The 23,150-nt window shown below is 57.3% G+C and overlaps 2 protein-coding genes across 4 annotated transcripts; one reads left to right on the plus strand and one right to left on the minus strand.

Annotated features, from left to right (window-relative positions):
* Window positions 1-215: 215 nt before the first annotated feature.
* Window positions 216-8,303, minus strand: MPST (mercaptopyruvate sulfurtransferase). Of its 3 annotated transcripts, none has more exons than XM_058741391.1 (3): window positions 8,149-8,303; window positions 4,029-4,647; window positions 216-786 (listed from the first exon to the last, which is right to left on the minus strand). In XM_058741391.1, exons 2-3 carry the CDS (start codon window positions 4,621-4,623, stop codon window positions 488-490), a joined length of 894 nt encoding a protein of 297 aa, XP_058597374.1. In that variant the 5' UTR covers window positions 4,624-4,647; window positions 8,149-8,303; the 3' UTR covers window positions 216-487. The 3 variants fall into 3 exon arrangements, with proteins under 3 accessions (XP_058597374.1, XP_058597375.1, XP_058597376.1); XM_058741392.1 differs by having other exon boundaries at window positions 8,052-8,158; XM_058741393.1 differs by lacking the exon at window positions 8,149-8,303 and adding an exon at window positions 7,862-8,142.
* Window positions 8,304-8,320: 17 nt separating this feature from the next.
* TST (thiosulfate sulfurtransferase) lies at window positions 8,321-19,546 on the plus strand. Its single transcript, XM_058741390.1, has 3 exons — window positions 8,321-8,524; window positions 9,192-9,807; window positions 19,085-19,546. The coding sequence occupies exons 1-3, from the start codon at window positions 8,429-8,431 to the stop codon at window positions 19,381-19,383; spliced, it is 1,011 nt and encodes a 336-aa protein (XP_058597373.1). The 5' UTR covers window positions 8,321-8,428; the 3' UTR covers window positions 19,384-19,546.
* Window positions 19,547-23,150: the final 3,604 nt, after the last annotated feature.

Below are 23,150 nucleotides of genomic sequence, written 5' to 3' on the forward strand. Positions count from 1 at the left end.
AGTAGCCCAGAAGCCAGAAGGGGAGACTCCCAGCATTATGGGGTGGAGGATGGTTGGCTGGGGGCATTCTGCTCACAGGACTAGAAGGGCTCTGGGGCTCCAGCCCTGCTCGGAAGGCAGGGGCAGGATCCCCCAGACCCTCAGGCTCCACCGAGCTCCCTTTGCTGGGCATTCTGGAACCACCGGCTCCTTAGGAAAACCAGGCAGCCCCACAGTTGGCAGCATTTAGCACTGTGCTGTTTTATTTCTTCAACAGGGAAAACAGAAGGGAGGCAGGACCCCCGCTCAGCACGTGGGGCGCTGCCTCCCTCTGTCCCACCACCACCTTCTCTCCGGCCTCGGCTGGGAGCCCGCAGGTCGACAGAACTCCTGGCCTCTGGGATGTTGCCCTCTGCGCCACCTGACTTGCAGGAAGAAACACTCTCTCGGTCGAGGCAGAGTCAGAACAACCAGGCCGGGCGCTGCCTCCCGTGTCCTGACCCTCCCCTCAGTGGGTCTTGCCCCGGCCCTGGGAGATGACTTCCTCTGGCTGGGCTCGCATATACCACTCTACCCAGGAGCCATCATAGATGGCCACGTCGGGCTTGCCGCAGACGTAGGCCCCCAGTGCCACGTGGCAGGCTGTGACGCCGGAGCCGCACGTGGCCACCAATGGCTGGGACAAATCCACCTTCTTGTCCTGGAACAGACGGCGGATCTCCTCGGGGCTCTTCTCCAGGCCCTCCTGGGTCAGGAAGTCCGTGAAGGGGATGTTCACAGTGCCGGGGATGTGGCCAGGTTCGATGCCTGCAGCAGGAGGGCAGGAAGGAGGGAACACATACAAAGGGGGTATGAATGGCCCCTGGGTACTGAGAGCCTCCCATGCGCCCACGGCGCTAACCCTCTATGTGCATCATCTCGTGTAGTCCTTACAGCCAGGCAACCCAGGCGCTATTCACAGGCATTCCCGTTTTACGGACAGAGATGCTGAGGTTCCGTACTGCCCAAGGTCCCGCATCCAGCAAATTGCTGGCTAGAATTGGAACCCAAGACTCAGACCCCACCAGAGCCTCACTCTGCCCCCAGTTTCCCGATCACCTATGCGCCCTGGGGGCAACAAAGATAAGTAAGCCCTCCGCCTGGCCAGGAGTCATTGCACTTGTCCTACAGAAATTGATCTGGCAGGGCAGACAGGCAATAACTGAGCCATTATGAGTATGAGGGTGTTACACCCTGCGGGGGGTTATGGGGGCATATTATAAGAGGTATTAACAGTAATCATGATGGCTCGTGTTACTGAGCGCTTACTTTGTGCCGGGCACTGTGCGGAGCCCCTCTGCTGTATTTTCTCCCCCCCGGACTCTAGGGGGCAGAAATGATCATCCTCCCTTTTACACAGACGAGGAGCGTGAGGCACACAGACTAACTTGCCCGAGTCAGAGGGGCCCCAGAGGGTGAGCAGGGTTCTATCAGGTAGAGAGGTCTGGGCAGTGGGGGCTGAGGGCACGCCAGGCTGGGGAAGGGGAGTCTTTAGAGGGGGTAAAAGTCATTGGGCCAAAGCCCAGACATGGGGGGAGGTCGAGGCCCAAGAGGAACCAGGAGGCACGGGAACACCGTAGCAGGCCTGGATTAAGACGTAGGGCTTTGGGGCACCCGAGTGGCTCAGTGGGTTGAGCGTTTAACTTCGGCTCAGGTCATGATCTCTCAGTTCATGGGTTCGAGCCCCATGTCGGGCACTGTGCTGACAGCTCAGAGCCTGGAGCCAGCTTCAGATTCTTTGTCTCCGCTCTCTGCCCCTCTCCCACTCATATTCTGTCTCTTTCTCTCTTTCCCAAAAATAAACATTAAAAAAAAAAAAAAAGATGTAGGGCTTTGACCTGACTGCAGGGGGAAACCAGACTTCCGTTTTCAAAAGATCATTTTGATCCTAGCACAAGAACCCTAGAGGGCAAGGCTAGAACGCTGTTCATAAAGAGGGTCATTCCCCTAAACCCGGTCATTTTGGTTTCACCACCCTCTGAGGGGCAGGTGTTAGTAATATTCCCATTTTCACGCCAAGGACTGAGACTCGCAACAAAATAAACCCTCGCAGCCCATGATTCAAAAATCCCGGCCATTCAGACTCTAGGGTGAGGCTCTAGCCTCGTGGCTTCTGCCTCGATTTCCCCCTGCAGCGGGTGACACTCCTACAGAGAGCTGCGGACCCGTGTCGACAGTTACTGCTAGACCTCAGCACCCAGCCAGCGCTCTGAGCCCCCTGGTGAGGTTGGAATGCGCCCTGCACCCCCAGTTAGGTGCAGCAAAGGCTCACTGAGAGACATCACGTAGAGACCAAACTGGAGCAAGGAAGGAGAGCAAGCTCTCGACCCAGGTTGGCCGCTGTCCGAGCAGGGCTGTCCCCGCGCCTCGAACCCCGCCAAGCAAAGCAGGCTTCCCCCACCCCACTGAACGACGGCAACGACGTGATGCCCTCCACTGATCTAGATCCAGTTTTTACGCGCACTGGCTCGGTCGGTCTCTACAACAAGCGTGCTAGGTGTGTGCCATCATCTCTTCCTTTACAGGTGAGCAAGCAGGAGGGGTGAGCATTTAAGCGCCTCTGTAAAGCGCCAGGAGCACGGACGAAGCACACAGGAATTACGTCACCCTCCTTGAGGGCACCTTATGTGTGCTGAGCGCTCTATACGTTTCTTCTCGTTTGACGCTCACCGCATCCTTACCAAGCCCTGTTTCTCCTCTGATTTTGCACGCGCAAACGCTGCAGTTCAGAGATTAGATTAGGTGACCCGCCAAGTGGCTCACTGCCCCCACCCCCTCCCCCGAAGGGCTGAGCTGAAGGACCTAACAGGTTCAAGGTGGAACCACATAAAATTGTCACCTATGCGGGTTCCAAAATGGCTGGCTATCAGCAGTGCCCTACGGTTGGGTCTCAGGTCAACACTGCTCTGCACGGTTCCATGTAGCGGGGTCCTTCTCGAGTCCCCAGATCTCTCTAGGACGTTGATCCCATGCCAGCTGTTGGGTCAGTCTTCGGGGATGCACAGGGAGCAGGGCCGACCCTTACCCTGGGGCCATGCGGAACAGTGAGAGGACGGGATGGGCCCAAGCTGCTTTGTAAGCACTGAACAGAAGCCCCACCCTCATTCAGGGGCGTTAGGGAGGCGGATGCCATTCAAGGACAGACTCCCAAGACCAAGTAGCAACTTCCTTGCATCCCCCCTGAAAAAGGCACGAGAGACAAAAGGCTGAGTAATGACTGCTTGCTCACTGCAGTTAAATGTACCGCCCCAGCGCCTGGCCGGGCTGCTTCCTGACCTCCAGCAAGGTAGCCATTCTGAGACTCCATTTCCTCCTGGGTACAATGACAGCACCCATCTGTCGGGGTCATTGAAAGGCTCACACGACCGTGGCCATTGGCCTACCCGTTTGCGGGGAGCCCTGCCCATGTCATCCAGGGCTTCCCTGTGGTCTCCTTGCCTGGAGAATTCAGCTCCCAGACACAGGGCTCTGCTCCAACCCAGGCCAGCAGCCACCTCTATTCAGTTTCTCTCCAACCTGGGGCCGGTGATCCCGCGGCGCGCGCGCGCACGGCCCCTCTCTCGTGCCCTCTGCAAGCCATGACCCCTCTTAGGGGCTTTTCATCCACTCCCCTACCCCAGACTCCTCCCCCTCCTCCTCCTCCAGTCTGCCTCCATCAACAGCGGGGGTGGGTACACCCGATCAGGCCCCATCCCTTTGGGGGCTTTTCCTGCCGCCCCTCCTGTTCCGCAGAGACCGCCCTACATCCGCAGAATTGGGGTGGGGCTGTTTGGCTTCTCACCCTGATACAGGGCGCCCTGGGTTCCCAATGAGTTTGGGGGCAAAGCAAGTATTCGTGTCCACTTTTAAGGAATAAACCCAGGGAGGCTCAGAGAGTGAGACGACTGGAAACCACATCTCACGTCCCCGCCCCATGCGGCGTCCTTCAAACGCGAGGCCGAGGCAGGGCTCAGCGCGCCCCTGACCCCGCGCCCCAGGTGACCTCCCGCCCCTTTGCGCGTGTTTGTTACCGTCTCGGGGCTCGGGCTCGGTGCCGCGGAACCGGCCGGCGGCGCGGGCGTCCACCACCTGGAAGCGCCGGGATTCAAGGTTCTCCTTCATGTCCTCGTACGTCTTGACGAAGGCGGGGTCAAGCGAGGCTCGGAACTCGGCGGGCGCCGGGCGGCTCTTCCCCGAGCTCAGCGGGAGACCCAGGCGGAGCCAGTGGCGGAAGCCGCCGTCGAGCAGCGACACGGTGCGGTGGCCGAAGGCGCGGAACATCCACCAGACGCGCGGCGCAGAGTAGAGGCCCTGGTCGCTGGCGTCGTAGATCACGACGTGGGTGGCGGCGCCCACGCCCAGGTGGCCCGCGTACTCCGCGAAGTGCGCCGCGCTGGGCAGCATGTGGTCGTAGGGGGACGTGCGGTCGCTGCACTGGTCGATGTCGAAGAAGGCGGCGCCGGGGATGTGGCGCTCCTCGAACTCGCGGCGCGCGTCGCGGCCCAGCTTGGGCAGGTACCAGGAGGCGTCTAGCAGCTGCAGGGGCTGTCCCGCGCGCGGGGTCCGCAGCGCGTCGGCCACCCACTGCGCCGACACGAGCGCGCGGAAGAGCTGCTGTGGGGGCATGGTGGCGACACCGGGGCTGCAAGCCTGGGCGACAGGGAGGATGTCAGGAGGGAATCGAGGAAGAGGCCGGCCAGGTCGCTGCAGATGCCCGCACCGCTGGGTCTGGCACTAGCCCGCAGGGGCGGTGGAGCCCCGGGAGGGCAGAGTCCAGGGAACACAGAAAACCGGCAGAGGCAACCCCAGGGGCAGACTTCCGTCACCGGGGCCTCCCCTCCCCCCCTCCCTCCCACCCAGGGCACCTACACGGGGAAGAGCAACGGAATGACCCTGACCCCTTGGAGGGGGCCAGGCGGACCCTTCATCGCCGCTTGCCGGGGTCAGGGGGGGCGGTAGGGACAGGTTCAAGCACAGGAAGACAAGCAGAGGGCAAAGTCTCAGCCCCTCCCCAAGGTCCCTGGTGGAATTTGTAAACTTCTTCATCAAACGTTTATATAAGCAGCCTCACGGGAAATAGTAGCTGAATTTACTGACTCCTTGCTATGTATCATTTCATCTCACAATACCTCGGAACCCTGCAGGACACAGAGTAGGCTCTCAATTATTCGCCGGACAAGTAGCCTCCGGAAGGTTGGTAGGGGATATTCTCACTGTCACGGAGGGTGGCACTGAGGTTCAAAGGCTCCGGCGGCCAAGGTCAACAGCTAAAGTGGCGGCAACACCAGAATCCTGACTCTCGCTGGCCAGTGCCGTGCAGGCCCTGGGGGTCCAGCCAGGTCAGATTTTGCCCCTTGGGCCTGAACTGAGTCTCTGAAACTCGGGGCAGCAGCAGCAACAGGGACAGCGCCTCCCCGCCCCCCCCCCCCCCCAGTCCCTTCCACTCCCCTGCGGGCCAGCCACTGAGAGTACACACAGCCCACGACATGACACGCAGGCCACAGCCTGCCAGGGCCAGGATGCCCTGAATGTGTTGGGCGCCTGTGCAGACAGCCCCCAGTTCGTCAGGTGCCTCCCCGAGCGGGTTAGGGAAAGGTGCCCCCTCCCTCAGGGCATGTGACTGGGTGGGTGGAGCCTGAGCCGCAGGTCAACCCCCATACCCCGTTGGCAGGGCGTGGCTTTACCATCCATTCCAGGCCGTCCTGCCACAGAGAAGGGGTGGGGAGAGAACAGGTGCTTCGTGGGCCAGGCCACACGCTAAGCCCCGTGGCCTTTAGTGGTGGGCATATGACGATGTCTGCCTTCTGCGCGAGGCAACTAGAGATGTGCTTTGGCCTTGCTCACACAGCTGGTCAGCTCCAGAGGCTGGACCTCTTCCCCAGCCGCGGGTCGGTGATGACCAGGGCCTAATCAGTCCACAGTGTTACGCCTCGTACCCAGCCTCTCCCAGTCTGGCTTTTAGGAACTCAACTCCACCCACGCGGCCAGGCCTTGTGCTGGACACTGAGAAACTCTTAACGTTGCCAGGCCCCGGAGGACGGGGGGCTGTGGCGGGTAAAGACAGGCCACGGGCCTGCCCAAAGGACAGCAGCATTGAAGAAAGTCTGGGGTTCAGTGCAAGCACCAGGGACCGATACCTCAGCCTAGGGTGGGAGCAGAGGAAGTGGGAAGTCTTCCTGGAGGAGGAGGAAGTGCGTGCAAACTGATTTGACTTTTCCAGGGGCCCAGGAAACTGCGGCTTGACCTTCAGGATGAGGAGGCTGCCCCGAGGTGGCTTTTTTTTGGCTAAGGGGCGATCTCAGTGCCCGTGGGTCCTACCACAGCTGAATAGTGTTGGCGGATGCTGCGGGTCCCTTCTTGAAGAACCCATCTGGGAACCACAGTGGCTCCTGCCCCCTGGGATTCTTGGGGCTCCTGGTTTTTTCTATCCAAGGATCCATTTAGAGTAGAAAGAACCCTGGACTGGGAATCAGAGCCCTGGCTTCAAGTCAGTGCAAATCACTCGGCTCCTTAACTAGCCGTGCGAGGGCGGGCATGGTAGGCTCCCCGGCCATTTTCACTTCTTATAATGGAGCTTCCAACCTTCAGCTCTTACGGTGGAGATTAATGAACAGTTAATGACTGTCGAGGGGCCATCACGATGCACTACAAATGGCCGGTGTCAATAATCATTAAAAACGGCTTAATAAAAACCCAATGATTTCTGAAAAGTTATTCCCATAGGTGGCCTTTCAACAACAACAACAACAACACATCTAGAATCTTAAGAATTTCAGCAGCCCCCCCCCAACCCCTGCTTGATGGTCAGTTCTCACAAAGGACTGCAGGAGGCAGGGGAGGGTCCGGGGAGCAGGCTGTTGTCACCGAAAGGCGGGGCCCAGGTCCTGGCCCACTCGCCAAGCCTGGATCACCTCAGGTGGGGGTGCTCTGGGTGGGGGTGCTCTGGGAGTGAAGGACTCCAGGACCCACAGGACAGCCCTAGCTGTATCTCGCGAGTGTCTATACCCACTAGGGGAAGTGTGAGCCCCAGGCTGCCATCTAGGGGGGGGGCCCTGGAAGAAGAGGGGCTCCAGGCAGACTGGGCTATCCTCAAGGACTTCCCCCTAGTCTGCTCCTTCCTGGTACCCCCCCCCCCCCCCCCCGCACGTCAGGGCCAAGCACAAAGTTCGGAAGATTCTGGAGGCCAAATGCTTGTCAAAGTATGAATTTCTCAACTTCCTGTGAGACTAGTATTATTTCAGAATAAAAAAGAGCCTTTCCAAGGGCGAGGAGAAAAAGCATTCGGGACATATGTAACACGAATGCAAAAGCAGCTCAGGAGAGCAGGGGTGAGCCACCAGCTTGCAAGGACCAGTTGTTAAGATTTTTCAGGAATGATGTCGCCTGGTTGTTAAACGCGGCCCATTGTTAAAAATCAAACGCTATAACCTTATAATTAAATAGGTTAATTAAAAACAAAGGCAATTATTTTGAAAAGCATGAGGCTTTGGGGTGGAGCCAGGTAAACCAAGGCAGATCCGATGGGCCTCAATTGCTTGGTGTGCCCGTGGGGTAACCAGCTAGGCCTGTCTGTCTGCTCTCGAAATGTAAAGTTTCTGGCCTACTCCGTAGGGTTGTTGTGAGAAGTCAGTAAGGCCCTAGGAGCGAAGTATCTCACCGAGCAGGCCTTGGCCAATGTTAGTTTCGTTTTGCTCCGGCAAGTTCTTTGCCAGTTTCTCCTCTTGGAGCCTCGGCCTTGTCTCCCTGGCCTCTCTGTGGGGTTTCATTGGTCCTCTTCCCTCCCTCTTACCCTCTATGGTGGCACCAGGTGACCCCCCCCACTCCACCCCTACCCGCCCCCCCCACCTCCCCACCCGCCACTCACTCGGACGTCACCCAGCAGGCCGCCCCGAGCGGCGGCGGACAGCCATCCTTAGGGCGAACTCCGGGGCGCGTCTTCCCTCCTAGACTGCAGCCCCCTACTCCGCTCTGGCCCCGCGGGGGAGCCCCGCGCCGCGCACCCCGATGATCGACCTCCCCCCAGAGAAAGGCAAGCGCGACGCCGCAGCAGTTACCCCGGTCTCGGGCTCCGCGCTTCCGGGCTCGGTCATGGCCCCAGAGCAGGGCGCCCCCTCCCCGCGCCCGAAGTCGTCCCCTCCTCCCGCCACCAACCTGACGCCGGCCGAAGGGAGGAGACTCGAGCACTGCCCACCGCCGCGGCCACTCGGAGCCGCGGCGGCTCGCGCCTTCCACTCTCTGGGCCAGGGGGACACCCGCGCCGCCGCGTCCCGCCCCGCGCCGCCCCCGCGCCCCCCGCGCCCTCCCGGCGGGTCCCCGGGGTCCGAGTGGCGCTGCGCGCGGTGGGACGGCGCGCGGGGGGCGGCCGCGGCGGGACTGCACGAGGCGGGGGCGTGGCGGGCGGCGCGCCGTTCCCCCCTCCGGCGGCGGCGCGATGGTGCGGGCCGGCCGGGGAGTTGTGAGCTCTGGGTTTGAACCGGCCAACTTCTCCGGCGGTCGGGGGCGAGCGCCAGGGCTGCGGCGAGGGCGAGTGAGTGCGGCCGGGTGGGGCGGCGGCCAGGCACCCCGGCCGCTCGGGATTGGGCCTCCGATCTGGCCCCGGCAACCCAGGGGAGGGTCCCCCTGGCGAAAGCGGGACGGGGTGCCCTGGGAGCCTCCGACCCAGCTAGGGTACCGAGCCCGGGCGAGTCTGGAGGCGGGCGAGTCCGCCCAGGCTGCCGAGATTGGCCGCGGGCGCGCTTGCCGGGGGCGCGAGCGAGGGCCTCTGCGGGCTCCAGCGACCCCTCCCCCCAGGCGCCCACTCCCCTACCCTCCCAACAAAGGGGGCTCCTCCGCTCCACATGTCATTTCCTCCCACCTCCTGGCCATCTTTTCGCCTCTCTCTTCTGGCAGGACCTCCAACGCCTGTATGGTAGCTTCCGGAGCCAGATGCCCTCCGGGCCAGCTCCCCCAGTGGGGCTCCGGGGAGCTCTCGCCCCGCCCCCTTCGGCCCGGGGCCCCAGGGAGGGGCGGAGCAGCCCTTCCTTAGGGAATGCAAACCTTCCCACTGCGTGCCCGGGCCCTGCCGGGTGGCTGGGCCGCTGCAAACACGCAGCCCTGCGGGGAGCGCGGTGGGAAAAAGCTCCTCCCAGGTCCCGCTCCCCTGCACGCACGGCCCTCACACGCTGCTCTCTTTTCCTGGTTTCCACCCGCGCCAGGTGATGCGCAGAGCTGAAACCATGGTCCATCAGGTGCTCTACCGGGCGCTGGTCTCCACCAAGTGGCTGGCGGAGTCGGTTCGGGCTGGCAAGCTGGGGCCTGGCCTGCGGGTGCTGGACGCGTCCTGGTACTCGCCGGGCACCCGCGAGGCCCGCAAGGAGTACCTGGAGCGCCATGTGCCCGGCGCCTCCTTCTTTGATATAGAGGAGTGCCGGAACGCGGCGTCGCCCTACGAGATGATGCTGCCCAGCGAGGCCGACTTCGCCCACTACGTGGGCCGCCTGGGCATCAGCAACCAGACCCACGTGGTGGTTTACGATGGTGACCACCTGGGCTCCTTCTATGCGCCGCGGGTCTGGTGGATGTTCCGTGTGTTCGGCCACCGCACCGTGTCGGTGCTCAACGGCGGCTTCCGGAACTGGCTGAAGGAGGGCCACCCGGTGACATCTGAGCCCTCACGCCCAGAGCCGGCTAACTTCGAAGCCACACTGGACCGCTCCCTGCTCAAGACCTACGAGCAGGTGCTGGAGAACCTTGAGTCTAAGAGGTTCCAGTTGGTGGATGCCCGGTCCCAAGGACGGTACCTGGGCACTGAGCCAGAGCCAGATGCAGTAGGTACGTGTCCTGCTGGGTGGGTGATCCCTGGGGGGGGGGGGGGGGGGGGGGTACTGCCCAATGAAACGATGGAGAGCAGGGATGTCTGGGACCCTCTCCAGCTTTTGCCCTCAGTTTCCCCATACGTGGGCCCCAGTCTGCATCTGTGAAATGAGAGAATAGAGCCAAATCCAAAAGCTTTTTTCAGCTGTGATGCATGAGGACCTACATACGTGTTCCCATAGCCACGTGCTAACTAGCAACCTGGTATCCGCATGGGGTGGCATCAGCAGAGGTGACTGGTGACATCTCCACCCACGTCCCTGCCCAGGCGCTCCTCCCCCACATGCCCAAAGGTATGCCCATGAGCCAACACGTGCATCTCTGTGCAAAGCTCCCAAGCACACCTAGCTTGTTGGGGCCGCTCCGGTTCCCCGGAAACCCCCACAGACATCAACCCTGCCCTTCCCGCAGCACCCCCTCCCTCCTTCCAGCCCTCCCGGACCCCCTGACCTTTCCAAACAGCTGCAGCCTGTTTGCAGAGCTATTAAGAGTAGCTGTCATTTCGTGCTGAGTAGTTCACATTGCGTTGTCTCATCCTGTCCTTCATCCGAGAAGGCCTAATATCCCCATTTTAGAGAGGGGGAAACTGAGAAGTGAGGACATTAAGTTACTGGCTCTGTTAAGTGGCAGAGTCAGGAATTCTGCCCAGGGCCGACTGGTTTCAAACCAGTGCTCTAAGCCAGACATCCGCAGGGAGGTGGCTCGTGAATCCTCTGCTGCGGACAAAGGGCAGGCCTGGGGGGTTCTACATTGCTGGAGGTGGGGGGAGTCTCAGGAGAGGACATGCTGAGTTCTAGAGCCTCCTAACAGAGAACCATAGCAGTCTCACCATCACCCTGCTAGGTTTCCTCCGGCCCCTGCCTGGGCACCTCTGGTGGCCCCGGCTTTGGGGGTCTCTGGTGGCCCCGGCTGGCCTGAGCCCTCAGAATGATCGGCACCTCCTGGCTCTGGGCTCTGTCCTCGGGCAGGGTCTGCAGAATCTAACTCCCGTGCAACATTTTTCCTAACTTTCTGTGCCTCTGAGGGGAGAGGACTCTGTGACAACAGTTTTGGACACTCTCCGGGCTGGAGGTCCTGAAAGATCACCTCATGGGACAGAGGGGAGACTGAGGCACACAGAGGCAGGGGCAGGTCAAGGCCACATGGCCAGTTAGTGGCAAAGTCCTGGACTTCTTCCAGGTCCCATGTCCCCCCGCCCCTTGCTCTCTGAAGGTCTGGAGTTGAAGATTCAGAGACTTCTGGCCCGGCCCTTCCAGCAGCCCCACCCTTGCCTGGGTTCCTTGCCTTCTCTCCTTAGAACTTCCGGTGCCCCTTGGGAGATGAATGGTAGGGTTGATTCCCTTGCTGCCTCCGGGCTTGCCCTGAAGCAAGCTGGAAATAGAAGAGGTGTCAGATCCAATCTCCTCACTCCCATTTTAGAGATGAGGACACTGAGGCTCAGAGAAGAGTCCCTCCCCATTCTCCCTCCTCCCACCGCCTCCAGATCCCAGGGAGCATGGATCCTCAGGAGAGGTCAGCCCCCCCTGTGTGGGGGGATCTCAACCCGATGTCTTGGCCTCTCTGGGTTCCCTCATTGTAAAACGAGAAGAGGAAAGCCCAGCCCTCCCCACCTGGCTGGAGAGGTATTTTGAAAAGGGGAGGGGGGGGGGAGCTCTGCAAAGCCCAGGGCCACCCAGAAAGCATGGAGTGGCACTCCCCTCCCTCATTCCCTAAGAGGCTTTGCTGGCCTCCCAGGCAACATAGTTTGGGGGCGCAAAGGCACATGAGGCTCCCTGAGTTCACGGTCCCCAGCTTGGGGTGGGCTCAGGGAGGCAGCCCGTGAGCTCCGGGGTCCAGATGCAACACCCAGAAGGAGGGTCCTGAAGCAGGAGCTGGGAGCAGGGCCTTGGACACCCCATGAGCTTGCATGATACCCTATGCAGCCTCGCGGAGTCCTTGGCCTCTGAACCCTTCCCTCCTTAATGAAAGGAACGGGCTCACCTTATAGAGCGCCGGGGAAAGCCAGCGAAGGAGGGGACGGTCAATCCAGCCCAGTTATCTTCATAAACCTTGAGGGCAGTGAGGGTGAAGAGGGTATTGACCCCCTAGTAGGCATTTTTATCAGCCCAGTGTTTTATACATGTTCTCTCCTGGTGGAAGGTGGGGGTTAGGACTGATCCCAGTTTACAGGTGGGAAAGGGAGAAGTGGGTTCTCTAAGGAGGCAGAGTGGCCAAGGTTGACCCCAGGCTGCAGGCCTCAGGGTGGGGCTGTTTCCCAAGGCCACTGCTGTGTCAACAAACACAGGGACTGGGGGAGAGGGGAGGCCGGGGGAGGGGAAGTCACAGCCTCACGGTATAGTGTTGCTTCATGGGATCCTGTGTTAGTTCACAGCCTCCTCAGGAGCTGGGAGCCTCCCACCGCCCCCCCCCCCCCCAGGGGTAATCTGAAACCTACCCCCAGATGCAGAGGGCAGGGCAAAGCCTAAGAAAGACCAGGCCACTTCAGGTGGGTAGGTGGCCGTTTTCATATGCAGGGGAACTTACAAGGCTTGTCTTGGCTGGCCGGCCGCAAGACGGGTAGATGTCCGCACCCGCCTGCCAAATCTTGAAAGTTTATAGAGGCATTAACTGGGTTGAGTCACATACACACGGTCCAGCTGGTCTCAACACCGCATCGCTATCTCAATGCCATGTCCTTGGAGCAGCCTCTGGGAGCCCAGAGGTCAAGCAGAACGCACATCCCAAGGACGGGAGGGGGAGAGGCATCTCTAGCTGTCCCGGTCCAGCTCATGGGTCAACTGGTGCTCTCCATGACCTCCCCCGACTTTCTACCCCTCACGTCAGCTCTCACCACCTCACACGCATGCCCCCTCTTCTGCACTGTGCCCTGAGGCGTCAGCAAGGGGTTTCACGGGGCCTGGTGGTGGCTCCTTTGGAGGCTATGAGGCTGCATTGGAGGCAGGTGCCATAGCGACAATATACAGGGACATGCAAGAGAAAATACAGAATTAAGACAATGAACCCCCAAGTCAGGGATGGCATTTTCCATCAAGAGCCCCGTCATCTGAACCATTGGTTTATTAAGTCCCCTGGGCTGGGGTTCAGATAATTCAGGGCATTTACTTGTATTCTCACGTGATGCAGTGAAGGTGATGCCTAATAGACGCACCAGATATGAACACACAGCATTCTGTTTGGATAATGGCCTCCTTGCAAGGCAGCGCCACCGTCTAAGTCCATCCTGTTTCGGGGGGTAGCTTTTCTCGTTAAAGACATTTCAGGGTTCAGCAAGGACAGGTTTTGGTGACTATCATTCAAGGCTGGCTGGGTGAATTTCGTAAGGGCTGGCGCGTGTGCTAGAACATCCGCCAGGATGGGGAGCGAGACAGCAGCCCAGTGATGTACCAGCGGGAAACGGCATGTGCCCACCTAGCCTCAAGGAGACGGAAATTGTCAGCTTTAGGACCTCTGTCTGGTTGTGTGCACCACGTGTAGGGGCCAGGGGGCGGGGGCGGGATGCCCACTCATGGTCATCCACCCCTCTGCAACCCCAGTAGGGTTGATCCCTTTAAAATAGGCCAGCTGTCGGTGCAAAAAGGGCAAAAGTCCAGGGTGCAGGGGGACTCTCAGCCCTCTGAGTTCAGCCCACTGGCTGCCGTGGCTTACTCCTCCCCGAGAGTCTCCATCCGGAGGAGCCCTGTGGACCCACTGCCAGGAGCTGGTGCTCTGTGGGGGTGACCAGAGGTTTTGCCCCCTTTCCAGAGCTGCGACTAAAATCCTAGGGGGACTCTCTGTGTAATTAATTCTTATTCAGGTCAGTGGTATGATCTTAGTTATCAGAAACCTCTATTTCTCCGTCTTTTCCATGAATCTCCCCGAAGGTGGAACACCTGAGGGGGACGGAACGCTTTTGCAAAAGCATCCGAAGTGAAGCAGTAACTCCGGGTAAGAGTTCATGCTAATGCAATTGACAAGGGGATTCGGTTATTTTGAGGGTATATATTTTAAAGTAATCACTAAGGTTGTGATCAATTGATGCTGTTATACCACGACATACCAGAGTTTTAGGAATATTTTTTAGGGTTTTTTTCATTTTATTTTGAGAGGGAGAACAGTACAAGCGGGGGAGGGGCAGAGAGCGAGGGAGCCCCAGAATCCGAAGCAGGCTCCAGGCTCTGGCTGACAGCTCAGAGCCTGACGCGGGGCTCCAACCCGGGAACTGCCAGGTCATGACCTGAGCAGCAGTTGGACGTTTAACCGACTGAGCCACCCAGGCACCCCCCCTTTTTAGGAATTTTATATACTTTCTGGAACACTTCTATCAACAGCTTCCATATACATATTTCCTAAGGAAAATGTAGTTAGCATTTCTTCCTACTTGACTTCCCATGTAATTTAACATGTGAAATGAGTCTAATTAGTTTCATATTTCTCTTTTACAAGGAGGAAAAAACCCAAATCTTTTGAGATGGTCCAGGAAAATCCCCAAGTTAGTCCAGGGTAGGTAAGGTTTCATTGAGAATTTGATTTAGGGGAATTTTGTCTAAAATATCAAAAGGTTTTATTTATTTATTTATATTAGTTCGTAGATTTATATAGAAGAGTTTTAGATTCGCAGAAAGAATTGCAAAGAAAGGACAGTTCCCATATACCCCCACACCCAGTTTCCCGTATTATTAACATCTTATATTAATTAGTGTGGTACATTTGTTACAGTTAATGAATACAGGTACAGTACATCCATTCATTTAATATAAAAAAAAAAAGTCAGAGCCAAGAGAATTCTAAGGAGACAGGAAGATTAAATATAATGTGGTCTCCTACACGGGGTCCTGGAACAGAAAAGGCATTTCATAAAAGTAAGGAAATGTGAATAAAATATAGACTTCAGTCAAAAGGTTTTAAAATACACGGTCGCGTAGGATCGCGGGTCGTCGTGAAACAATATTCACTTATCCGTTTAACCAAAATGACAATTAAAGGCCTCAAAGGCAGGTATAGAAGTTGCATGCTTGTAGAAAAAAAACAAAAACAGAAACAAAACTGAAAACCAAAAACATAGCTCTTTTAATAGAGAAGACTCTGCTTTTTTCTTAAGTAATCAAAGACCTGATCAAGACTATATGAAGTATAGGAAATTATTATTTTATTGTTTTTTAAATGTTTATTTTTAGAGAGAGAGAGAGAGAGACAGAGCAGGGGAGGGGCAGAGAAAGAGGGAGACACAGAATCCAAAGCAGTCTCCAGGCTCTAAGCTGTCCGCACAGACCCCGACGCAGGGCTCGAACTCATGAACTGTGAGATCATGACTTGAGCCGAAGTCGGACACTTCACCAACTCAGCTACCCAGATGCCCTGAAATTATTTCGATAAAACACAGTATCTTTGTTTGACCATCCCGTCAAGAACGGACTGATAGTTCAAGAAACTGTTATCCTTTATGGCGGGTGAGAGCAAATGAAATTTCAATTTTACCTAAGTGCACTTTGATATATAGCTTATTTTTAAGCTGATTAAATAGAGCTCTTGTACAAATTAATTTTGGTAATACCTTCAGAAGGTAGAAAAAGATATATACTTAGCCCATATCCATAGACATATGTAAACGTAGAAACAGACAGAGACCCTGTAACTTAGCCTTTGATGAGTAATCTTAGGAAGGCTGTGGGCCAGGCTTTGGACAAGGGAACTTCTAGAGCAATCTGTACGCTTCCCCCCGCCCTCGCCCAGATTTTGTCCTCCAGTCTCTGTGGATAGTGTTTTGGTTAACTCCTGGGGTGTTTACGTATCAAAGACGTGATAAAATTTACGACTGTGACTTTCCAGAGAAAGAATGTCGATTATCCCCCAGGTTTGGGGGCAATTGCTATTTATTTATTTATTTATTTATTTATTTATTTATTTAAAAAGGCTTATTTCTCTATTTTTGAGAGAGAGAGAGAGGGCAAGCAGGGGAGGGGCCGGGAGAGAGGGAGAGAGAGAATCCCAAGCAGGCTCCGCGCGGTCAGCACAGAGCCGGACGTGGGGCTTGAACTCATGAACCTGGAGATCGTGACCTGAGCCGAAGTCAAGAGTCAGACGCTTAACCGACTGAGCCACCCAGGCGCCCCACAAGTGCTATTTAAGGTTCTGCTTTGCATTTGGGGTGGGAAGGCAGGGGGGCATTTCCACTTTCTCCTCCACCGCAACATCCTCGATTCTGGTCGCTTGCTCAAGGATTCCCCTCTCAGCGCCCTAATCAGGCTTTGTCACAGGCTCCTGAATCTCAATCCACAGCATCTCGTGCCTTCCTCACCTTGCACAAGGGCACGCTAACCTCCGATGGACTGCCCTGCTCTCCCACCTTGGCTGCCGGCCCCGAAGCCGGCAAGGTAGGAGACGCCCGCTCGTCCTTCTCAAACCTCAGCTCTTCCCACTTTCCAACTTGACTTTCAGCCAGCCCCAGATGCAGAGAGCAGGGGGAGACTGAAGAAAGGGGCAGACGGCTCCAGATACGTGGGTGGCAGGTTTAAGAAGCAAGGGAAGTTACTTACAAGGCTTGTCTTGACCGGCTGCAAGATGAGTAGATTTCTGCATGCACCTGCCAAGCCTTAAAAGTTTATACGGAGGCCTTGACTGGGTTGAGTCCCATACACGTCATGCAGCTGGTCTCAACGCCGCATGACTATCTCCAGGCCATGTCCTTGGGGCAGCTTCTGGGAGCAGGGAAGGCAAGCAGAATGCACATTCCCAGCGCAGGGGTGGGGACGAGGGGCGTCCGAGGGCCAGGGTCCAGCTCGTGGGGCAACCAGCGGTCACACCCTCTCGATGCCCCCCCCCCCCCCCCCCCCCCAGTGACTGGCCTCCTCCTGGCCAAAGCTGGAACCCAAAGTCCCAGGCCTCTGAGCAGCTGAGGAATATGAGGGGTCATCTCATCTTTCCCCCTGCCTCCTCTCCCTTTCCAAGAAAGGTTCAGGGTGGTCCAAGAACACAGGATTTTAGGGTCGGACACGCCTGACTCCACAGGCTTGTGTGTCCTGAGGTAAGCCACCTCACCTCTCTGAGCCTGGGCTCCCCATCATCTCCTGGCTTTGTGAGGATTTGGGAGGTTCTGGAGCGAACCCACTGCCTGACGCCTGGGGCCAGAGGTGTCGGCCTGGCGGCAGGCCCGCTGGGGGGAGGAAAGCCACGGGCCTGCAGTGGAAGCTAGGCTTAGGAGAAAAGGCCCCTGCTTCTGGGTCCTTCTGCCGGCTGTTCTCCAAGGCTCTCTGGGCTGGGTTCGTCCCGGCCCTTGCCATGCACAGGCGGTCAGCACCTGCTCATTTAAATTCCTCGGACAGGCCCTGAGCCCTTGCTGGCAGAGACGAGGGGGACCCCCGCCTCCTGGGGCTGGCCCAGTTTGGGAAGCCAGAGTCACGGAAACCCCCAGACTTCTCTACTCCCAAGAGGTGCCTTTTATGCAACCAAGAAAGCCGGGGCGCTGTTGGCATCGGGGACCAGAGGAAAGAAACAAGACGGCATTCAGAACGCCACAGACACTTCCATTCAGCCCACTGCCTGGATGCCCAAAGATTTCTAAGTTGGATTTCTTGGCACAGGAGGCCCTTGAAGCCAACAGATCCATTGGCTTCTCCCTGGTAGGGGCGGCAGGCGTCCAGCCTCCAATGAAAATTTCCAGACGAAAAGACAAAATTCCCACAGGAAAGACTCCCTGGAATGTATAAGTGGAGACCTCTATTCGGTCAAAGGAACCCCTGACTCATGCCGGTGGATTTTTGGAATCTTCTTTGGCTTCAGGGGATGGGGGTTGGGACATTGCTGGCATGACTGTGCACCTACTGTGTGCCCGGGGTCACTAGGGGCTTCTGCCTACAGTGGCTAATCTTCCCCATGAGCCTGTGACATAGGCGGGGTTATCTGTCCATTTCACGGGTGGGGAGGCTGAGGCTTCGGGATGCAGGGCCTCCTGGCTGCACCCTGCCCCAGTGTGTGTCTTCGTCCAGTCCCCTCCCTCCCCCTGCTGCCCACCTTGGTCCTGCTCTGTCCCACAGGCCAGGTTAAGGGGGTGGGGTGGGGGATTTTGGAGGAAAGGGAGCTCCAAGAGGCGCCCAGACCTGCCTTGGGCCCCGCTCCCAGCATCCAAAGACTGTCAGGGTGTGGGGTGTTTGAGGAAGAGAGGAGTGGCCTTTGGCATGCTAAGGGTGGGACCAAGGCCTCCGCCCAGACCCCTTTGCCCCACTTGCTGGCTATTCTGAAAGCACATTTGGTCTCAGACTCACTGGGAGGGGAGACTGTTCCGGAAGGGACCTCGACCAGCTCAAACCTCCCACTGTGCTCCTAGCCAAGCCTCTCAGGGTTGCTAGGACGGCCCTGCAGGGACCACCCCTCGCTGTCCTCACCTGCCCCCAAGGGAGGCGGTGAGGTGGCGAGAGCATCGGCCTCTGAGGGTGGGTGGGCCGGCCTCAGTAGTCGGGGCCTTACCCCTGACAACAGCCCCTGCCCGTGAGTACTCTCATTCCCGTTCAAGCCCTGGGGGAAACTGGGGCCCAGAGAAGTGACGGGACTTACTTAAGGGGTCACCCTGCTGGTAAGTGGCAGAGCTGGGATTCAAGTGTACGTCTAGCACCAGGTCACATGTGCTTAACGGGAACCTCAGGGGACTCAGTGGAATCCCGGGTCTGCCTTTGCCTCTCTGTGTGGCCTCAGCTGAGCCATTGCGCGTGGCCAAGCCTCAGCGTATTCATCTGTAAAATGGAGCGACATTATGTGTAACGAATCACGGGGTTATCCGTTTAGCGTCTGTCTTCCCCGCCTGGCTGTGATCTCCCCGAGAGCCGGCCCATCTCTCCCACCGCTGTGTTCTTCACCATCAGCACAGCTCGTAGCGTTCGCTTCTCAGCAACCCTACGAGACAGCTGTGTGCCATTGGGCCCATTTTACAGACGAGCAAACCGATTCAGAGAAGTGAAGCGTTGTCCGAGGTAAAACGGTAGTGTAAAAGGTTGGTGAGCAGCAGAGGTGAGACTCACCCCTGTCCCCTCAAGCAGGTATGACTTCGGACATCCCTGCTTCAAGGCAGGGTTTGGGGGCAGAGCGCCCTTTGGCTTCTGTCTCAAGCATTGACTGTAGGTTGGGCCAGGAGGAAATTGAGCTCCAAGTTGGGCAAAAGCCTTACGTTCCTTCGTGTAGCTCCTATCCTTATAGCCTCAGCGGGTTTGGGCCCCCAGGCTGCCCTTAACCCTGTCCTTCCCCCCCCTTTGCCTTCTGCTGCGCCCAGGACTGGATCCGGGCCACATCCGAGGCTCAGTCAACATGCCGTTCGTGGACTTCTTGACTGAGGACGGCTTCGAGAAGAGCCCAGAGGAGCTGCGTGCTCTGTTCGAGGCCAAGAAGGTGAATCTGGCCCAGCCCCTCATTGCCACCTGCCGGAAGGGAGTCACCGCCTGCCACATTGCCCTGGCCGCCTACCTCTGCGGCAAGCCCGACGTGGCCATCTACGACGGCTCCTGGTTCGAGTGGTTCCACCGGGCCCCCCCGGAGACCCGCGTGTCCCAGTGGCAGCGCGGGAAGGCCTGAGCGGTGGGCCTCCTCAGTGGCCAGAAGCTCCCGTCTGTTCAGTGACCGCAGTCTGACACACAGCGTGTACCTCGTCGGCAAAGGAGACCGACTAGGTTTGAGAACTGCCGGGCAAAGCTCTCCTTTCCTCCCAGACACTGGAATAAACCGCTTTTTCTGAGGAGCTGTGTTTGCCTGCCTCTCTCTGGCTTCCACCCCGGCCCCCTGTGCCCGTCTCCTCTGGACTCCCTAGAGCCCATCGGGGCAAGAATCCTCCGGAGCAGCCCCTAGCTGGGGAGGCCGCCCTGAGGGTGCCACTCTATTATTTAGTTCTGGCAGAAGAAGTCGCCTGTTGTCGTCCCATGTCCGGTGGAGCACGCGGGGACCCACTGGGAAGGGGCCCCAGGAGGTGGAGAGAAGTGAAAGCAAGGACAGCCAGGCACCAGCCCCCTCCCCCTTCCTTTGTAGGCCCAGCCCTCTGGGGGGCGGGGGGAGGAATGGTGGAGGAGGCATCTGGCCTTCCAAAGAAGGGATCGAATGGGCGTCACACAACACAGGCCCTAGGGCCTCTCAGAGGAGGCGATGCTCAGGGGCGCCTGGGTGGCTCAGTGGGTTGAGCGTCTGACTTTGGCTCAGGTTATGATCTCACGGTTTGTGAGTTCGAGTCTCGCGTCGGGCTCTGTGCGGACGGCTCGGAGCCTGGAGCCTGCCTCGGATTCTGTGTCTCCCTCTCTCTCTGCCCCTCCCCTGCTGACGCTAATAAATACACATTAAAAAATTAAAAGAATAATCAGACTTGCTGAACGAGGGGGGCACAGGCCACCCCCACAAGGTCAACCGGTAGCCCCCTTGGCGTCTGAGCCCCCTCTTGGAAAAGTGAAAGAAAACCCTGTGGTCCTTTTGACTAAAGGCGGTTTCAGCGCACCCACACAGAGGAAATCAAGTCGCAAGATTGATTACTTCCAGATCCCAGCCATGGGTGGGGTGGGGGCGGTGATGAGCCAGGGGAAGGGCAGGTCCTCTGTCCCAGGTCCTGCGTGGGCAGGAGAGACGAGCAGGGCAGCGAGTTCCCATTAACTCACAGGGTGGTTGGGGCGGAGGGTCCTCACTTTTCACGGGCTCAGCTCTAAGTGGTTATTTCAATATGTGCCCCGGGAAAGGCAAAGGCGGAATTTGACACGGGAATCCTAAGCTCAGGTCATTATCTAAATGTCCAGACTCGGGCTGTGAGGAGGGCTGTCATATTGTCAGCTGTCTTACTATCTTGGTAGTGCTTCAGGGTGGCTGTTTCCTCCTTCCTTCCTTCCTTCCTTTCTTTCTTTCTTTCTTTCTTTCTTTCTTTCTTTCTTTCTTTCTTTCTTCATTTCTTCCTTCCTTCCTCTTTCTTCCTTCCTTCCTTTCTCTCTTCCTTCCTTCCCTTCTTCTTCCTTCCTTCCCTCCCTTCCTTCCTTCCTTCCCTCCCTCCCTTCCTCTTTCTTCCTTCCTTCCTTCCCTCCCTCCCTTCCTCTTCCTTCCTTCCTTCCTTCCCTTCCTCTTTCTTCCTTTCTTTCTTCCTTCCTTCTTCCTTCCCTCCCTCTTTCTTCCTTCCTTCCCTCCCTTCCTCTTTCTTCCTTCCTTTCTTCCTTCCTTCCTTTCTTCCTTCCTTCCTTCCTTCCCTTCCTTTCTTTCTTCCTTCCTTCCCTTCCTCTTTCTTCCTTTCTTTCTTCCTTCCTTCCTTCTTCCTTCCCTCCCTCTTTCTTCCTTCCTTCCCTCCCTACCTCTTTCTTCCTTTCTTTCTTCCTTCCTTCCCCTCCTCTTCCTTCCTTCCTTCCTTCCTTCCTTCCCTCTTTCCTTCCTTCCTTTCTTCCTTTCTTCCTTTCTTCCTTCCTTCTTTCCTTCCTTCCTTTCTTCCTTCCCTCCCTCTTTCTTCCTTATTTTCTTTTTCTTTCTTCCTTTCTTCCTTCCTTCCTTCCTTCCTTCCTTCCTTCCTTTCTTTCTTCCTTTCTTCCTTCCTTCCCTCCCTTTATTCCTTCCTTCCTTTCTTCCTTCCTTCCCTCTCTTCTTCCTTTCTTCCTTTCTTTCTTCCTTTCTTCCTTCCTTCCCTCCCTCCCTTCCTTCCTTCGCTCCTTTCTTTCTTTCTTTCAAAGTAGGCTTCGTACCCAGTGCAGAGCCCAGCATGGGGCTTGAACTCACAACCCTGAGATCAGGACCTGAGCTGAGATCAAGAGTCCAACACTTAACTAACCAAACCACAGGAGGTCTGTTTTCTCCTCACAGCCTCATGAGCCTAGGCCTCACCTCCTGGAGGTTCCCTGTTGCCACTGTGCAGCCTTCCTGGGCAAAGACAGGGTCATGGAGGGCCAGGGGACCAAGTCTGTCAGTGACCTACCCCAGGCCCTAGCCTGACGTTGAGGCAGGTGGGTGCTCAGTAAACGCTGAGGACACTGGGGTGTCACGCTGGGTCAGGCTGAATGCCTGCGGAGTCTGCGCGGAAGAGGGCTGGGACTGACCCCTCCCCCCTCCGTGCTGTCGTCCTTGTCATGCTAGCTTTAGGTCCTTTATTGGAGCCTCGAGTGACCAGAGAATCCTGCTAAGCCATGGCAGGTGCCCTGACCCACAGCAGCTGCCATAATAAATGTGTGCAAAGCGGCTAAGTTTGTGGTAATACTGTTATGCAGCCATAGAAAATTATGGGGCGCCTGGGGGGGCTCAGTCGGTGGAGCCACTGACTTCGGCTCAGGTCATGATCTCACTGTTCGTGAGTTCGAGCCCCGCGTCAGGCTCAGAGCCTGGAGCCTGCTTCGGATTCTGTGTGTCTCTCTCTCAGCCCCTCCCCTGCCTGCGCTCTCTGTCTCTCTCTCTCAAAAATAACATTAAAAAAAAAAAAAAGAAAAGAAAATTAATACAGGCAGGAGAGCAAACCCAGGAGGCGAGGGAGGAGGCAAGAGGTCTGGACTGGGGGCAGGGAGAGATGTGGAGGTGGTTAAGGGCGTGCGAGTCTGGTGTACTTGGAAGGCCTTGCTGATGAGTGGCTTATGAGGTTAACACCCGGCTATAGGCGACGTCTCTCTGTGGCGGGCAATGCGCCAGGCATTTCCCGAAAGCGACTTCGCTCAATCCTCACCCTTGCCCTTGGCGGTGAGCTGTCTCTGTTTCACACGCGAGGAAAGTTCAGCCAAAGAACTTGACCAAAGTCACGCTCTTTTTTTTTTTTCTTTTTTTAATATGTATTATTTATTTTTGAGAGAGAAACAGAGAGAGACAGAGCATGGGCGGGGGAGGGGCCGAGAGAGAGAGAGAGGGAGACACAGAATCCGAGGCAGGCTCCAGGCTCGGAGCTGTCAGCACAGAGCCCGACTCGGGGCTTGAACTCATGGAGATCATGACCTGAGCTGAAGTCGGACGCTCAACCAACGGAGCCACCCAGGTGCCCCACATTCACGCCTTTAGTATTCAAGTCCTTCTAAACTGTCAAACTCCTATACATCCCTCAGAGGCCAGCTCAGATGGCCCCTCCGAGAGCCCTGACTCCTTTCTCCAGACAACACTGATCGCTCTACTTAATCCACTGTGGCTCCGAGAACTTTCTTTCCACCTGATGGCATCCGAGCCCTCCGTGTGTCACATGTGCAGGGCTCGGGAAACATTTTGAGTGGAGACAGAGCAATGCTTGAAGGCCCCTCCTTCCCCTTCAGTACCGGCTTCCCCCCGGCCTCTGTTCCCCGGTGGGGGTGCAGGGGGGCGGGGGGTGCGGGCCCTCTGAGGTAACAGAGCCCTATGTATAGCGGTCACCATGGCGACTTCAGGGA

Source organism: Neofelis nebulosa, chromosome 8, assembly GCF_028018385.1.
Source record: "Neofelis nebulosa isolate mNeoNeb1 chromosome 8, mNeoNeb1.pri, whole genome shotgun sequence".
Taxonomy (NCBI): Eukaryota; Metazoa; Chordata; class Mammalia; order Carnivora; family Felidae; genus Neofelis; species Neofelis nebulosa.

What these genes read in the sequence shown, in the direction of transcription:
- MPST (XM_058741392.1), bottom strand. Translation starts at nt 8,087, where the DNA reads ATGACCGAGCCCGGAAGCGCGGAGCCCGAGACCGGG. An exon ending in GCGCGGAGCCCGAGACCGGG is followed by an intron (nt 4,648 to 8,051) that starts GTAACTGCTGCG and finishes CCTGTCGCCCAG; the next exon opens with GCTTGCAGCCCCGGTGTCGC. An exon ending in CGAGCCCGAGCCCCGAGACG is followed by an intron (nt 787 to 4,028) that starts GTAACAAACACG and finishes CTCCTGCTGCAG; the next exon opens with GCATCGAACCTGGCCACATC.
- TST (XM_058741390.1), top strand. Translation starts at nt 8,429, where the DNA reads ATGGTGCGGGCCGGCCGGGGAGTTGTGAGCTCTGGGTTTGAACCGGCC. An exon ending in CAGGGCTGCGGCGAGGGCGA is followed by an intron (nt 8,525 to 9,191) that starts GTGAGTGCGGCC and finishes CACCCGCGCCAG; the next exon opens with GTGATGCGCAGAGCTGAAAC. An exon ending in GCCAGAGCCAGATGCAGTAG is followed by an intron (nt 9,808 to 19,084) that starts GTACGTGTCCTG and finishes TGCTGCGCCCAG; the next exon opens with GACTGGATCCGGGCCACATC.